The 18544-nt window shown below is 39.2% G+C and overlaps 1 protein-coding gene across 4 annotated transcripts in view; it reads left to right on the forward strand.

Annotated features, from left to right (window-relative positions):
* Positions 1550-18544, forward strand: part of USP15 (ubiquitin specific peptidase 15) — a 63557-nt gene continuing 46562 nt past the window's right edge. For 2 of the 4 annotated variants that reach the window (XM_021385045.1, XM_021385046.1), the window contains exons 1-2: positions 1553-1740; positions 17912-18039. In XM_021385045.1, coding sequence (XP_021240720.1) covers positions 1652-1740; positions 17912-18039 — 217 coding nt within the window. In that variant the 5' untranslated portion in view covers positions 1553-1651. Of the gene's footprint in view, positions 1741-17911; positions 18040-18544 lie in introns of all 4 variants that reach the window. The other 2 variants (XM_021385049.1, XR_002434593.1) reach the window with 2 other exon arrangements.

Raw genomic sequence — 18544 nt, forward strand, 5'->3', positions numbered from 1 at the left:
TTTGACACACAGAAAACTTTCAACGTTTAAAATATCGTCCTTACTTGCCAAGACTGGGAAGGACGTGTATCTTTAATTCACTTGCCCATCATCCTGGAAATTCATCCTCCAGCTTTTACAGAAGCCACCACCAGCCCCTCCCAGTTCTTGGGAGCTCTACTCACGTGACCAGTACAACTCCCTTTACCCTCTTTAAAGCTGCAGATCCTCACTTTGCCTTTATTTCATCATCATTATCTTTACTGATAACCCTGGCAAAATATTAGTTTTGGACTGTTGTGGCTGCATGGGAACCTTACTCCTATTCTCTATTTTTGGCTGTATGAGTATCTAAAGAGCAATCTTCAGTGCTGTTTACAACAGCTATGTGTTACTAGTTCATAAGTGCTAATTAGCCAACAGCTAATAACATCTAATAGCTCATAATATATGAATGGCAGCCTATGATACATTCTGGCATTAGTCATACCATTCAGCATGTTATAATGACTGGTGTGGAGGAATGGTCTTGGCATATGATGGGGCGCATTGTAGAATCATAGAATAGAGGCATAGAATCATTAATTAGAAAAGACCACTAAGATCATCCAGTAAACTGTCAACCCACCATCACCACACCCACTAACCATGTCCCTCAGTGCCACATCTAGATGTTTCTTGAACACCTCCAGGGACAGTGACTCCACCACCTCCTTGGGCAGCCCTTTCCAGTGCCTGACCACTCCTTCTGAGAAGAATTTTTTCCTAATATCCAAACTGAACCTCCCCTGGCACAACTTAAGGCCACTACCTCTCATCCTATCGCTGTTACCTGGGAGAAGAGTCATCTTTCTTGCAGTGAGGGGCACCATGAGATCTGCAGGAATTAATTCTGTTTCCAGGCATTTGTAAGCAGCATTTCCCTCCAGCCCAGGATTTCTATGTGATGTTGTGGTTCTATATGCAAGTGAGAAGGGAGGGAGAGCGCCTTGATGCCATGTAACAGCGATGCATTTAGGTGTTGGTGGCACACCAGCTGGAGGCTGTGGTGTTGGTGCAAGCAGCATTTCAGATAGAAGGGACTGAAGCAAAAACAACGAATTCCCCGAGGGTTTTGTAAGGACCTGTGTTGGTCAAAGCAAGTCACCCCCTGCGTTTAAATTGCCAGCAGCGTTCACGCAACAATATGGGCTACATCATTATACGAATTATGGGAATCCAAACCACTCGTTTGCTAGCTGGGCACACAGCATCTAATTACGTGTATGCTAATTAAAACACTAAAAGGAAGGTCGCAAGCAGCCCTTTATTCCAAAACTGCCACCTCCCCTTTCTGATCCATTTCACAGCACGCCCACAGAACACGCTCTGTACGGGGAACGCCGGAGTCCCGCAGCGCTCCGGACACCGCCGCCACCCCGGCGCCGGCTGCACACCCCAGCCAAGACACGACCCCGCAGCGACACAAAACACGCAGCACGCATGCGCACCGCACTGCTGAGAGGAAAGACCTCCCCGCCGCCAGGAGGCGCCGTCTCCCCTCGGCTCCCTCCCTGCGGATTGTGGGAAGGGAGGGGGCCGAAGGCGTCTCCCGGCGGCGTCACTCCCAGCATGCAGCGCGGCCCGCTCCTGCCCCTGCTACCGCTGCCGCCGCTGCTGCCGGGGGGAGAAGATGGCGGAGGGAGGCGCGGCGGATCTGGAGACCCAGCGCACGGACGTGGCGGCGCTGCTCAAAACAGCCCTCCGCAAGGGCGACACCTGGTGAGGGAGGCAGGGAGGGAGGCAGGCAGGGAGGAAGGGGAGGCTGGGCTGAGCGACGCGGGCGGCTCCCCCACCGCGGCGGGGCTCGCCTGCAGCAGGGACCGACCTCCTTCCCCTCGGCCCTCCTCGCTCCCGGGGGCGGCTCGAACCCCGCGTGCGCCGTGGGCCGCCGGGAGCGGGCGGATGACAGAACGAGGAGTGGGGGGGGGGGAGGGGGGCAGCGCCATTCTTCCGCCGCCCCGCTCCTCTGCCCCTTTCCGGGGGGCTCCCACCGCCCCGGGCCACGGCAGGGCCGCGCAGCGCCGCTGAGGCGCTCTCTGGGGGCAGGCACCGAGGTCAGCTCGGTGCAGGGCGGCGGGGGAGGGGAGGCCGGGAGCCAGCCCGGCGGGGTGCGGGGCGGGATGGCCGCCCCTCACAATGGGGGCCGCGGGAGGAGGGCTCTGCTCGGAAGTGTTCCTTCCACGAGCCGGGCTGCGGGGAGGAAGCGGCGCCGTCACCTTCCAGTCCGCCGTCGTGGTAGGCCTTACATTGAGACTTCAGCTGCGAGCGTGTTAGTAGGCGACGAAGCAGCCCCCGAAGGTGCAAACAGGCTCTTGTGATTACCTCTATCACAGCGAACGTATATTTTCCGCGGACCGGGAAAACATCACTTAGTGGGCCGTGTGGATTGTCAGCAGAACAATCCATGGCTGGGAAGAATTAGGTTAAATAAACACTAACCTTGTAGTGTGCATTTGGTGATTGGACAGATGCAGTTGTAGTTCTTTGAGGCTAGCTGGCATGTTACGTGGGGTTTTTTTTGTGTTTTTTTTTTTTTAAGAGGAGAAGAAAAGAGGAACTGACAATCCTTCCGCCACTCAACCTCTTCATCTCTTCCCTGGTGAAGTTGTCACCCAAAGACAAAGGCTGAAATGTTAGCTCAGTGAAAATTAAGTATGAATACACAAAAGTAGAGCTTCCCCACCTCGTTTCAGCTGTCATCACTCACTGTTCCAGTTCCATAAAAGACTATATTTAACAGTGTTGATACTGCAGCATGTGTCAGAAGCATACATTCTGATGCATTATTCAAATACTGCTGAGTATACGTTCAGTTTTTGGCATATGAACAGACTGCTCTTAAACTGAAAAAGGAAATCAATTCATATGGTACTGTTAAAAATGACTGGCAGTAGTACAAGGGTGCTCAGGCTTGTAATCGTCTAAGGTTTTTTTTCTTTTATGATTCGGTTGGGTACTTCCTGAGTACTAAAAAAAATTTCTCAAACGGTTAATATTATTCAAAGTGAAAGTAACTTTATGACCAGTTTATGTAATGACTAAATCAGGACATGTACTGACTGAGCTGTATGTAATTTTTTTTTTTTACTACATAAAATATTTTAACATGGAAAAACCAGTTTAGTGAAATAAGCTTCTGAGTTTTCTCTGAAAATAAGTATATTTCACCGTGATTATGACACTGATATTAATTAAGTGTTTTAAGGCTGAATAAGCTGTGGCAGAGCCCTATTAACTATGACTCATGAACTATTAAATCTAGAAACATAAATGTATATATAGGTGCGTTGATAGGATTAATACTTAGAGCTGTGTATTTAACTTCACAAATTAAGGAGTGTGTGTAGTTATTCAGAGATATTCTGGCACTAGCTTTTTGGTCTTTAGGAGCATCAGTAAGGAAACATGGTAGTTAACGTGCTCTAAGTCATGACTCAGAATTGAAATTTCCATTCATTCACTCAATAGTAAATTTTGCTGAAAAAATGTGAGCAGTGCTGTATCAGCTTGTTCTGTTTGGGCTTTCAAGCACTACACTTAAATACTGTGCTTTTAAAATGTCCAGCTTAGACAGAAAAACTTTCAAGAATTTAGAGCACAGAGAAAATAAGCTATTTATAAAGCCTTTGGGGTTTCCTCTTCAGGAAAAAGGAAGAACAGGGCAAAGAGAGGCAAGTCAGATAGTATCTGTAGAGGGCAATGAACTTCTTAGATCTTCATGTTTACTGCAGAGAGAAAGAAATGAAACTGATATATATGCAATATTTCAGAAGTCAGGTACTAGAAAAGATTTTGTAGAATACGCATGTTCAAATATTCTGTTTGAACAGGCAACTTAGTAAGCTGTGAAGTTTTCTACAGTGGATGTTTTTAAGAATACCTTGGGCATAATATGGGTAAAAATATATTGCCTCAGTGCATGGACGGTAGCGGTGTCTGCCTTGTGACTGTTCCATCCTCAGGGATCGGATTCTGGGCTGGTTTGTTCAGGTTACCTTTCCTGTGTACTTTTATGGGCAGTTAATAAAATAAGTGCTTAAATTAGGAGAAACTGAGGATTATTCCATCTTTCCATTTTTCTTAACAGGTGTATTAACTAAACATCAAATTTAAGCTTTTCCAAGCAAGAAACTCCTTAGCTTATTAGTTGCTTTAAATAATGATAATTACTTTTGTTCCTGAATTCAGCACTAAAAACCATACTCTCGTTCCACAGAACTTGAATTACATGTAATTCTCTCTTCTTGCAAAAATATCCAAAGAATGCACAGTTTCTATGTTTCAAAGAGCTATAATTTTGTCTTCAAAGAGAAGAAACTCACAGTTTATCTTGTATCTTGCAGTCTTGGGATCTGATATGTTTGCTTCTCAGCATTTTGAAATTCTACCAATGAGAAGTGAGAAGAATTTTTAGGGTCTGTGGAGATTTCAGCCTCTCATTTAGACAAAAACACTGATTGTTACAACGGCAGAGAAATGCAAACTCAATCAGTCTCCTCCTGTATCCACTTTCAGAATGCACAGAACTGTTGGTATACATTTTTTTTTTTAACCTTTTAAAATTTTTGAATGGCCAACTGGTCTTAATGTTGTCATTTAATGCCTTTGGAGCTGCAGTGGTATTCTTGATAACCTTGCCAAGTATTTCTGTTTTTACTGTGTCACTGGGGTACAGTTTTCAGCACTGAAAGTTACCGATACTGGAATGTTTTTTTCCAAGAGTTGATGAAGACTCTGCCAGTTCTTGTCTGTGGCTTCTTGTGTGAATTTTCTGCCTCCTACTGAGGAATAGTATCTTGTCTTTACCTTTAAGACCACTTTCAGCCCCGCTTTCCCTGCAGTTTCTGTTCTGCTGTGGCTGTCTTAGTCAGCAATGTTGGCTCAGTTACTTAAATAAGACATTACAAATGCTTTCATATTCTTCACTTTCATACCTCTCATGCACATTGGCCCTCCGTGGTCTAAACTTGAGAGACTGCAGGTGTCACCTGCCGGTAAGTGGCCCACTTTGTAATGGGTAATGGTGACTGATAATGACTAACAGCACAATCAGTTACACCAAATCTTCTCTCTTTTCCTCAGAATTTCCCCTCTGTACTTCTTTAATGTATTCTTCGCCATATTAATTTCTGAGCTGATAAGAATGTAAATGATATTTGTTTTGCTGAAAGCAGTAATTTGGAAAATAATTATGTTGTTAGAGTGGACAAATAAGAATCACAAGTTTATTTGGTGTCTAAGGGAACAAATGTAATCCTTAGATGCTTACCTAGGGAATACTAAGTAGCAGTGTGAAGATGTACAGTAGTATAAAACCATTCATGCTGTCCAGTTTTGGCTTAACATGTCACAAAAGGTGTTCACTTGGAAAGTGCTCAGCAATCTCACGTTTTATTAGAGGAGGATAAACCCTTGCCTTACAGAAGGGAGCTTAAGAGTCTTCATCTGTTTTGGTAGGTGAGTGCTATGCTGACATGTGCACAGAGGGAGAAGGCATCTTCTAGTAGAAGAGGTTTGGGGCTAGCAGATAATGCTTGTGATTTCTAGCAGTGCTAGCCAATAAATCTTGATAGTATTCTTCACCTTTTATAAGATTGAGATAAATGCGTGATCTGTTTGTGATTTTTAAGGCTTGCAAATTTTTTTTGTTCTCCCAGACGTGTCTCTGATAACACATCGCTCCTGAAATTCTAGTGATTCCAGAGGGAGTACTACTGATATTGGAAAACATACTTTTCTTGGAAGGCAAAGGAAATACAGTGCAAAAAAATCACAATAAGAAGTACTGGTTGTTTCTCATTTTAAGACTCATAGTCACTGAGGAAAATAGGTAGCATCTTAAGTGGGGTAAAATCATCTCCAGTGAATGATATGAAGGATTTCCCCTCCAGAAGTGTGTTTAAAGTATTTTCCCTCAAAAAAAAAAAAAAAATGTAACCATTTTAAAATTGATTATGGTAAAAACTCATTAGTCTTGATGAGTTGGAATATATGGCTCTGCTTCAAAACCCTGAAGTGCCCATCACTGATGATAACCTGGATATTGAAATGCTTGTCTGTATAGTACTGCGTTTCGTACTGCGGTCTTCCCAGTGTTTTCCATGTTTGGTAATCCATCATTGTGCTGTACGTGAATAGAATCTAGATTGAACATTAAGGGAGGATTTACTTGATTTCAGTGACATCATGGTGAGGTGTAATGGACCTATACCTCAGTAACGTTTGGAATGATATCTTCAACTTTTCTTATGAGAAACAAGTATAGTGATAAACAGGGAGCACTATCTCATTGTTCAAAGGATGGAAGTGACATTTGGGTTCTTCTTCTTTAAAACGAGGCTTAAGTCGCTGATTTTTTTACTTCAAGATCTTATAGCTGAAGTATTATGATAGATTCCTTTTTCTGTATGAAGAAGGATACAGCAGTTACATGGAGATACACAGTGTTCTAAGTTCTCTTGGCAGATTTCTTGCAATTGAAATAATGGTGCAAATTTCTTCTGTTAATTGATTGGGCAGAGTGAGAGCATGTTAAAGTGAAAGATGTGTTTGGGTCAGGCAAACATTGATTTAGGAGTTAATTTTTTTTTTGTTGAGAAACCTTTAGTTAAGTGGAGGATTTGTGAATTAATTCAAAATGCTTGCTTGTGTAATGTTCACAAGTAACTTAAAATTAGCACAAAAATGCAGTCCATTTGCTACAATTTACTTGGTCAGCTCTTGGTGGTACATATAAAGTTCTGCTTAGGCTGTTGCAGCACATTGTGGGAGCGGAGCATGGAGGTGCTTTAACGGGAACTGGACTGGTGTGATCTAATTAGTTGATGTGGAGGTATCTTGGTGCATTTACTTCAGCAAAGCTTTCATTTCTTAAGAGACTTAAGATTTCTTAAAATTGGGAACTAAATGATATTTCTTTTTTTCCTCTTATTTTTTCTGTGGCTTTACCTTTTTGCCTAAAATTATGGTTGAATTTTTCTAAAGTGGAATAATTGCATTATTTAATCTTCAAGGACTCCTGAAATTCTGAAAGAAATTTAAACTTTAAAGCCATCTATTAATCATGTGTAGCTCATTGAGCAGTTTTGGCTAGCCTAATCCAAGTAGAAATACAAGTACAAACTCATTCTCACCTTCATTATTTTCATAGTTGGAATAGTACAAGAATAAAAATGGGATGCTGTGCCTTTAAGCAGGAGTCCTAATTTGCTTTCAGCAACACAGTTCTACTTTAGATGAAGCAATACTGAAGATATACTCATGCACAGTGAGGGTGGAAAAAAAAATCCACAGCCATCTCTCTGGACAATTTGCACAGTTTTGCTGTTAAAAGTGTAATAGCTTGTGTTCAGAAGGTAGGATGTCCCAGCAGTGTGCAGTGCCGGAATGAGCGTGTCTCTCTGAAGTATCTCTGTTGCACATTAAAGTTAACTGTTTTGATTTTGAAGGTAAAACCTTTAAAGCCTTCAAATCTACCAGTTAGCCTAAATAAATTTACATTGAATGTTGTTTCATTCTTTCAGTATGTGAGTAATGCATTCAGAATGCTTTTGACAAAATTGGTAAATACCAAGATCATATTGTTCAAACACTTCTCTGTCAACCTGTGTACTAAGGTAAACAATGAATCCACTCATACTTCTCTGATCAACCGCCACTGCTGAAACGCACCACCCACTGCCTCACTGTGCTCACATCCACTGTTCAGTCTCCGTGAATGTTCAGGAAGTGTCGATGAATGTCAGTGGGTGCAGCATAGAGGAGTTCAGTGCCACACCTTTGCTTCATCTGCACTTCCATATCAGACACTATTGTGTCAGCCTGGCCCTCTGCTGCCATCTGTCACACGGCAACAACATGGAATGGATATTGGTGGGAAGGTTCAGTCTCTACTGCTGTACCACCAACATCTGCCTCTGATGTTGTGAGCCAACATAATAAAAGAGGAGGCATTACTTTTGGAGCATCCCTCGTACAAGTGTTATAATAGCATCATTCTTTTGTTCTTGTAAGTTAGCGTGTGAAGGCTATTACATCATCCCTTTTTACTTACCTAGGTTCTCTACACTTGATCATTCCTAAGGACACAGTCTTTTGTTGATAATTTTGATTGACCTTTTAAGAACATATATTTGAATATAACATATGGCTGTCAGCTGGTAATTTTATTTTAACATTTGAATAGGATATATAGGACTTAGAGGAGAAAAGTATTTCTTACTGTTATAGCTGCATTGGGAAAAGGTGCTGAAAATGCTGAGTACTCTGTAGTTTGCAGATGATGCTGTAGGTGCAGTAATTGATGAGAACACAAGCAGGAACCAGATTAAGGCCCATCACAGAGATCGGCAATCCTTTGTGAATGCAGGAAATAATCAACATTTTGTTTCGTGGTAATGGACCCAAAGAATAACATCTGCAGTGTTTTCTTAGTGGTGGTCTGTAGGTGCTAGATGAGGATGAAATAACTGATCTAAACTCGTCCAAATTGTAGATTTAGTCTGTTAAGTGTCTTCAACTAAATTTAAAATAGTCGTCTTTCACTTTTTCCATGTTGTTTTACATTATTTCTAAACAAACTTTGTTTGTTTCTAGCAATAAGAATCGAGTAAAAGATAGCACGTTTTAATACGTCTGAGGAATATATTAATAAATAGTTGAAGGTCGTAAGTAACTTATGCCTTGAAAACAACCTGAGAGTAGGAAAAGAGGAAGGGAAAGTAGGTTGAAATGGTAAATATTGTGATTTATGATTGCCAACATTTGTCAAAAGATCATTTAAGTAAAGTATTTAAAGAAAAGTTGTACATGAATGAGAAGATGGGATTGGAAAACAGTTTCTGTATGGGACGAGCTGGGTATGACCATCAGTTGCCATTGCTTTTTGAGGAAACAGTGGCTTACAGTGTAAGGCAGTATCAAGGGACACTGTAACTATATTTTTCAGCTCCTCTTTGTGTTAAGTAAGCTCACGCTAGCCTGAACTAAGACTGGAAAACAAGTAAACTTTGCTGGGGTTTATACTGCAAGATTCAGAATTTCATCTTTCTTTTCATCCTTTGTGGAGATGGCACTGAATCTGTGTGGTATGAAAACCTGTTGTGTGTCGAAGGGAGAAAAGTAACATTGCAGCAAAATGCACTGTGCTTCGCTTGTCATTGCATGGTTTTTCAGTGTCAATATGGTCAAACAAAATTCCAGTTTTTTTGAATACTCTAAAGATGTGCTGCAAATCTTTGAAATGTTGCAAGTCTGTAAATGTAACGTAGATCTCGGTTATTCCAGCTTCTACGTGTTCTGGAGGAACTTGTGTTCTGTTCAGTATCTGGCATTTCAGTGGACTTGAATATAAAATGTCCCTTACATATTACAATCTACTTCAGACAGACAGGAAGCCTTTTACAAATGGGAGCAGATCTATCTGATGAAGCCTTCTGAAGCTCCACCAGAAGTAAGCAGCAGGTAGTGAAGTGGGCCGTACTCTACCTGGGACCATGTTCACATGTGCTTTATTGCTTTTTTGACTATACTTCCTGAAAGAAAATTTAGATCTCTTTAAGGGTACATAATAGAGTTAAAAGGAAACGCTACTAATCAAACTGTATAAACGTTTCCAGTGTTATTTAGGTAGTTTCAGAACACCTGACGTAGTGTAATTCTGAGTATATCATGTATGCATATTTTGCTTGCTTTTACGTAAAGTTTTGGGGCTATTTTAGTGTTTATGTTCCTGTGCTATCAACTTCTTGGCTGTAGGTGACTTTGATATAGTAAAACTTAGTTATGTTGTTTTAATGTAGCAAGGTGAAGTGACTGAGTTATTTGAAATGCCTATAAATATCAAACAGCTGCTGGTTGAAAGTTAACAGTGTGGTGAGATTATATCGGTTTTCAAGGTTTGCCCCTCAAGCCAGTGCATCTAGAAATCTGTCTCAGACAGTTTTATCCATCAGTCTCTACCAAAAGTCCTCTGGTGCATTTCAGCTCAATATAGGTTGGTTAGCTTGTTCATCAGCTTGACTGGTGATGGGTGTGAGTAAAACGTCTTTCCTGGGTGAGTGAAATCTTGATTCCATCAGGGATTAGTAACAAACATTACTTCAGAAAATGGTTTTATACAATGAATAGTCTATCATTTTGAACTTTGCCGAGTTGTGCTAGCATAGCTTTCCCAGTCAGGCACAAAGTTCGGAGGGCTACCTTAGAGGTACACTGGTGTGGAACTCTTTGCTATACTAGGTGATAGTAACAACAGTGAAACATTGTACCAAGCCTAACATGCAGACATTTTATATCTCTGTTCTACTCATGCATGTTATGCTATTTTTGTATCTGAGACAGTACATATTCAGCGAAGCATATCTGGTCTCAAGTGCATGCTACAAGTTTTTAGTAAGTTTCTCTCAAAAAAATGCTGACATTCACTAAAGAAATGAGATTTTAGCAGATACGGCATTTTAAGAGGAAAAGATACACCTCAAGTAAACAAGACTACAAGTCTTTCATTGGCAAATACTTTTGTTTTCTGATGTTTGCTTGCATCATGGATATATTATACCACTGATGAGAAGATAAACTAAGTTGCAACACTTGATAAGGTTTGCCTCGTTTTGCCTTGATGAATCAGCAGTCTGACTTGTCGATCTTGGCAAGAATGCTGTATTAAATATGTTCTTAGGATCAGTATATATAGTCTTTAATTTTCTGATTTTTTTTTTTTACTGTCTTCCTTAGTGGTAAGAAGTGGGTTTTTATTAATGAGCTTTATGTGCTTTAGCAGATCGATCCCATAAGCTGCGCGAGTTATAACTGCTTTTTTTTTCGCAGTATAATCTATAGCATGATAAACCCATCTTGCATGAAGATGAGGGGATTGTATTGCATTTGAACACAAATTTCCATTTTTCTTTATCTTATTGGCAAAATAATATTTTATCTGTTGCTCAAGAACAAGTTCATGGGAAGGTAGACAGTTACAGCTACTGGGACTGCGTTCCATACTAAATCAAAGTGACTTCTTTTACCCAAGTCAGAGTGCCACTGAAGTAAAAGTAGCCAATGCTGAGTAAAATGCCTAAGATTTACATAAAACTTGTATGTACATACATATGTGCAGTAATTAACTGTAAGAACTCAACTGCAATGTCTGTTAGCATTCTGCAGAATCTGTTCCTATGTGTGTAATTTCTTGTTTCACGTATCTACTAAAACCTGTTCTGTGCAGTACATATGTTATCTCACAGTTGTGGTTAGCTGACTTACTGAATTTGCTCTTGAAAATATCTGTCTGAGAATAAACTCGTTACACGTTTAAATTAAAATTCTTAGCAATGCTGGTAGATCATGTGTTGATGAAAGACTGTTGTCTCTAAATAGAAATTAAATTAATTACCAGACTTCTTATGTAAGTATCCTGCTTACCTTTTTCATAAAGGATGTTAAGAGTTGAATACTGCAATAAGTGAATAAGATAGCACTTTGTAAGCTATGATTTGTGGTCCGTGAGTAGTTCGCTAGGCTCAGGTAAGTCATGTACAGAGCCGTATCAAATATATAATAATTTCAATCCAAGTTTGAATATTCGGATATGGTGCGGTCTGCAAGCAATTTTAAGAACTGGCTGTTGACTATTTGCTTGTTACCCAGGAGGATCATTTTACTCGGATTTCGCTATTTAAAAATTACTACACGAGATTAGATATATACTACTTCTTACTGCAAGCTGTATTAACTGAAGTATTAAGCTTTGCCCTTGAGTGCACACAAATTACATGATCTTCTCTTCTTTAATATTTTCATTACTCTTCAGTAGAGTGCATCTTGCAAGAAATGCATGAAGCCAATTTTTTGTCTGCAGTTAATCAGTTTTACTTATGCTTTATAGATATTAACTTAGTTTTTTTAAGTTGTAGAATCCAATCTTAAGAGTAGTGTTTTTCACCACTTCTTTATTTAATTAATTTATCATTGCATCTTTGTTCATGTGTCCAAAATACACTAGCCAAACAAAGTACTACTCACTGTGAATTCAAGAAAGGAAGAAAGAAAGAAGATCCAAGGTAATTTGAGTAGCTTTCAAATTATTGGCATTCATGGATTCTTCATTTTGCTTTTCTCCCTTGTATTGGTGGACAGACTTTGTTCAGATAATCTCAGATTACAAGTGATAGTTTTTTAAGATTTGGTTGTCCTGAAGTGGTTTTCTTCTCAGGCAAAAGGCTTGACTCTATTATCTAGTTCTTATCTCACTTATATACTTGCATGATTTACAGGCAGCCTTTCAACTTTTTTATGCTAGAAATATTAATCTCTTATTTGAGCATGTAAATACAAGTTTGTAGATTGTAATAGAAGTGATAAAAGTTCCTGTGCTTTCGTGCTAGGAAACAGAAATGTTTTCAGTAAGGAGATCTGTTAAGAGATGCTGCAGAGAAAAAATTGGTTAGTAGCAAAATTAATTAATTCGATGTGAGAGAATGAAAGTAGATGAAGCATTGAATTGGTGAATGTTTAAAATCTGCAACAATGAATCCCAAGCTTTCTTGCGCCGTTATATCCCAAAATCAAAAATCCTATTACTCACTGTGTTACTGGCATGATCATCTAGTGCAAGGCATTTGGCAAAGTAATATGGTCATACAGGAACAGTAATTTGTTAGCCAACCTGTTGTTTTAATTAATGCCAATGTGATAATTTCCCTTCTCTGTAAAATTATAGTTTTCATTTCTTAAGATTCATTGTTCCATTCAAAGAAATTTCATTAGATCAAGAAAGTAGAGGCCATAGAACAGAGTAGGGGGCAAGGCCAGTGGGTTTGGTAGGAGAATGGGTACCTGAGGATGACTCACCACGCACATTTGTGGCTGTTATTGAACGGTGCTGGATGACCGCAGCAGAGGAGGGGAAAGGTTAGAATGCTGTTAGCCTTTAGTATCTCCTTAAGGCTGAAAACCTTCTGTATACAGCAAAAGGTGAAGGCATGTAATGGTAATCAAATTCAGTATCCCTTTCTCCAGTTGTTCAAGAAAAATTACTCAAAGATTAAAAGAATCTTATAAAAGGAATTGGGATTTGTATAGGCAGAGTGAAAGAACTGACTGGACTTTTGCTAATGTGGGGAGAACTGCTGCTAGTTGTACTTAAAGTCAGACAAATGCCAGTGATTCAATTGTATTTACATCAGGCTTTTTCCTTTACTCTGAGTCTACCAGAACAGTTATCTGTAATATCAAACTATATTCAACTATATGTATACTCTGTAGAATAAAATCGTGCTATTTAACATTATTGTACCAGTTCAGTCTTTCATGGTAGAATGTAGTGTCTTTTTTTTCTCGTCTAGAAAACAGAAGGTAATACTCATTTGATTACAGTGGTTAGTTATTGTTTGGTGAAAAGCTGTCTGCAAGGCATCTGATTTTCTTTTTGTAATTTTCAAGAGGACTATCTTTGTGGGTCTCACTAAACTTTCAAATTCATATTCATATGATCTTTTAATTAAATTAGATAAGCTAAATTGCCTAATGCAAGCTCCTGTCCACTCATTTTCTTTTTCCTTCTCATTTCTGGTAATAGATGAATACCTTTTGCATGAATTTGATAGAGAATCTTTTAGAGAATAAACTTTAAAAGCCTTCTGAGGCTTCTTTTTTGAGTCCATACCTCCAGAAACATTCTTGCTTTCCTTATACTAAACCATGTCTGAAGGTATTGATTTTAAGAAGAGGAGGTACTTTTATCTGTAAGATTTAAATCTAATTTAAGTTTTCCCTTCTTATGTTGCAGTGTTGCTCAGGAGGAATTTGTGATAGTAAAAATATATTTGAAAGCTTCTAGTAACAGAAGTACCCAATATTTTAAAGCATATGCAGGAGTTGTTAGAATATTGCTTCACTTCCTATATGTTTTGCATAATGCCAAACATGGGATTTTGAGGTTTTCATGTTTTAAAGTTTTATCTTTTCTTTCATCTGATATTTAAAAAAAATAATTACACTTTTTATTGTTTTATTGTGGAGTGTTTATTTTAAATATGCTAATAAAAATAGTAAATTATGTATGTATAGTCACATTATATACCTGTTCTCAACAACTTGTTGGGTTTGGTAGTAGAAGCTGATTCTCATTTAATTTCACAAGTGTAAGGGTTTTGGTTACTTAGGTATTGCTGCAGTGATCATTAAATCCAGTGTGGGATTATTGGAACCTGAAAGGACAGATCGAGCAAAAGTCTTAGCATAGGAAAGTAAAGCCTTTCTTTCCTGCTTTCATGTGTTGTAAAATGAGGCTTTCTGTACATGGAGAATCATGGAATTGGAAGGGACCTTGAAGATCATGTACTTGAACTCGCATGCCATGGGTAGGGACACGCTCTCTAAACTAGGTTGCTCAAAGCCCCATCCAACCTGGCCTTGAATGCTTCCAGGGATGGGGCAGCCCAACCCATTCCAGTGCCTCACCATCCTCATAGAGAAAAATTTCTTTCTAATGTCTAATCTGAATCTACTTTCTTTTAATTTTAAACCACTACTCCTTGTCCTGTCACTACTTTTCCTGATAAAGATTCCCTCCTCAGCTTTCCTGTAGATTCCCTTCAGGTACTGAAAGGCTGCAAGGAGGTCTCCCCAGATCCTTCTCTTCTCCAGGCTGAATAACTCCAGCTCCCTCAACTCTTCTTCATAACAGAGGTGCTTCAGCCCTATGAACATCCAGCCCTCTGAACATCCTCATGGCTTCCCTCTGGACTCACTCCAGCAGCTCCTTGTCCTTGTGCTGAGAACCAAATAGCTGGACACAGTACTCTGAACGGGATCTCATGAGGGCAGACCAGAGGCAGAAAATCCCCTCCCCCTCCTTGCTGGCCACTTCTCTTTTGATGCAGCCCAGGATACTGTTGGCCTTCCGGGCTGCTAGCTCATGTCAAGCTTTTCATCCACTAGAACCCCTGAGTCTTCTCAGCAGGGCTACTTAATCCACTCATCACCCAGCTTGTGTTTTTGGAATCTCATTGTTTTGTGAGGTAGTTCTTATTGCTTCACTTAACAGCATCAGCAACTGAACGCAGTCAAGAAATCTAAGTGTTCTAACAGAGTGATTTTGATTTTTGAATTGTGACATCTGTCGAACTGGAACTAACTCAGATTTGTACTAGATATATTTTACCTCTTCTCAGCATTTATAACATTTAAATCTATGTGTTTTTGTACATGGCTACGTTTTTCTTTCTACCTACTGTCTTCAGTGTAGCTTAACTTTGTATTATCTTGTTTCCCTTCTGCATTCTAAATGTGTTGTATGCAAAACATGCTGTGGGAATTCTGCCACAAAACTGAAATAACCACTGCTGGGGCAGACTCCTTTAGAGTTACGCAGTATTGCAAAATCATGATGAAAAGTATCTCGTCATGCTGGAGGAGGACTTCAGCCATTGCTGGTTCATGACCAGTTTGATGGCACGCAGTGTGTATGAAACAGCCCATTAGGTCACCGTCTGTTTTTGAGCTTGGTGGGAGTAGAAAGGGACATTACTGGAACAAAATAAAATACTTTCATATATATTGCCCTATTATTGAAACAAGCTTTTTTTTTTTTTTTTGCATGTTTTTTGTTCTTTACTTGTGGTTCAAAAAGCAGTTTGAGACTTTTTGGTTGGACTACTTTGGTAGGCATTTAAAATTACAGAAACAAGTCATGCTTTGCAAGTAGAAGGAGGAAGTTATGTACTGAACAACTTCAGAAGAAACAGCAAATCATAGTCAGGATGACGTTTGAACAGTAGTAACAGGTTGTATTGGGAGAACAGAAACAAGACCAACTGTGAGGTCCTAGGGTACCTGCTACAGAGTATGGCTGGCATTGAGAGACTAAGCGAGAAATTTGGTCCTTAACCAAAGTTTTTATATTGTTAGTCCTGCGTCTGTGGCCACTGAGACACTAATCTCCCTCTGCTATTTATGTTCTTTTGCGTACAGTAGTTAGAAACTAGGGCTGTGGTTCCTAATTATTCCTAATGCAAAGAACCATTTGTTCCCAGACTTATTATTACTGTTCATGTAATAGTAGTTTGAATCAAGATTGTTTACTATGTGAGTTAGGATGCTGTTGTCACAGGTGTTGTAAAGTTGCATTTGAGACCTTGATGTTTGATGCTTTTGAGGGAACATAGGGGAACTAAGCATCCAAAAGCCTGTGGTGATCTCATGTACAGCTGTCTAATGCCTTCTCCCTCTTGCTTTCCAAATGACTTTTCTCTATAGATTCATATGCTTAAGGAGTACATTTTGTAGAAACTGAAAAGCTGGGACTTACTGAGATGAGAATCTGATAAGCTGGGTACAAAGGATTGCTCTTCGGAGTAGTGATTTGTCCTTTGCCTAAGGTTCACCAGCAGTGCTGCTGGAGGCTGTCCTCAGGCTTGATCTGCATGTGTAAGGGATTAAAACTGGACTTATTTCTTCAGGTCAAGACTTAGTTTAGATTTGCTAATTCTTACTGTAACTACAGATTTAAGGTTCTGCTAATAAATTATTTGAAACCTTTACAGAAAAAATGTGTACCTTCTCAAGCAATGTTTTCGTTCGTAACCAACTTCTTTGGTTGTGAGAGCAGTGGGTGTTAGTGTTTTGGTGCTGGGTTCTTCCATGGTACTTGTGAGTAACTCCATCAAGATGAAAGCTTAATAAAGCTATGCGTATTAGCAGAATGGAACTTGAATCACCAGGAAGAGTTTTGAAATATCTTGAAACTTCAGTAGGATATTATTTATATGCTGCAAATAGGAGCTCAGTAATCCAGTACTGGAGAAAAAAGTGAAGATTGCCTATGTTCTTCAGTTTGTTGTAGTCCTTCATCCTGATAATGGTATTCTGACATGTAGTCGGTTACTAGCAAAGGAGTTGGTATAGAGAACAAATGAGAAGTTGAGTACTTCTAGAAAAAAAGAAATAACAGAAATGGAATCTTAGGGGGGGGGGAAAAAAAAAACAGGATCACTGAACAAATTTGTTATCTTAAATTTTGGACAAAAAGATAAAAGATGTAGGTATCTCTGGACTGGCAATAGTTTAACCGGGGAAGAAATACTGAGAAGCTGGGTTTGGAGGCATTCCTTAAATGGAAGTGTGAAGTTGATAGTTAGATGTAGCAGGAACATCTAGTACTGCTTCAAAAGCAGAACAGTTCCTGTATGTGTTGATGTTGACTCAAAGGAAGAAAACACTTAGACACTCAGATTCTTGACATTAGAGTTCTAGAGTTTTTGAGCATGCATGTGAATGTTATCAATAAAACTACAGCAGAAAAAATACTTCACTGAGGTTTCTCTCTCATTTCTTAAAGGGCTAATTTCAAAGGTAGAATTTGAATCTCTTGAGATCACAAACTGAGAATGGGAATTAAACCTGATGATTTTTCATGCTAAAAAGGAAAATGTCTTTGAAACTTGCCATTCTTCAACTTCTGGTATGCTGACATTAACAGTCTAGCAAAACTGTACTTGCCTGCCATGATTAGTGGGATTGCTCACAATTAAAGTTTTTGTTGGTAGAAAATGCTGATAATGGCTAGCAGGCCAGATACAAAAACATTATTCATTTTTTTCAGAGGCTGACAGATACAGGTGCATTAATAAGGGTGAATTGATGACATAGGGAGTAGTAGCATACAGATGACACCTCTGAACTCTAACTTCCATATTTAATACCTGAAGTGACTATAAATGAAAGGTATAAAGGTGCAGGAGTCACAGAAACAGCCACTTGAGGTGCCACTGGAATTGTCTCTCTAAAATCAAAATGTACTTTGTAACTTATTTTCTCAATTATATTGAAATACTGTAACTTTGCTTTAGATTTTGCCAGTAATGAAATTGTCTGTCTTTTTCCATTTAAGGTATCTAGTGGATAGTCGCTGGTTCAAACAGTGGAAAAAATATGTTGGTTTCGACAGCTGGGACAAATACCAAATGGGAGATCAGAATGTGTACCCTGGTCCTATTGATAATTCTGGACTTCTCAAAGGTAACTGCTTCTGACTGTATAGTAAGCAAATAATACTCAGTGAAAATTTGTCACAGATTGTTCATCCTTTGTAGTTGATAGTATAGATGGATCTCATCATTTATGGAGGTAAGCGTGTTGTTTTCAGGCAGTGACAAGGGAATTGGAGTAGCTTTCCCTAATGAAATACATTTATGAAACAAAATATTGGAACTCCTTTGCAGTGGTAACAAATATTTAATAATGTACAAATTTGTATTTTATGATAGCTTGGAAATACCGTGGGGGATGAAATTTGGTCAAGCTGAGAAATAGCTAGCCTTAGTTAACCAACATTATTCTAGCTTAAATTTGTTGGGATTAGATAATGTTTTTAAGTTGAAATCTAAAATTTCTTTTTTTGTAAAGTATTCTGGAATAATGCAGGAAAATGTATTGTACAATTTAGTGACAATATAAAGTATTCTGTAATGATAGAGGGTATTTTCCTAATGCTTTGTAGTCTTCTAAGTATGGTTAAACTCTG

This window comes from Numida meleagris, chromosome 1 (assembly GCF_002078875.1).
Source record: "Numida meleagris isolate 19003 breed g44 Domestic line chromosome 1, NumMel1.0, whole genome shotgun sequence".
NCBI lineage: Eukaryota > Metazoa > Chordata > Aves > Galliformes > Numididae > Numida > Numida meleagris.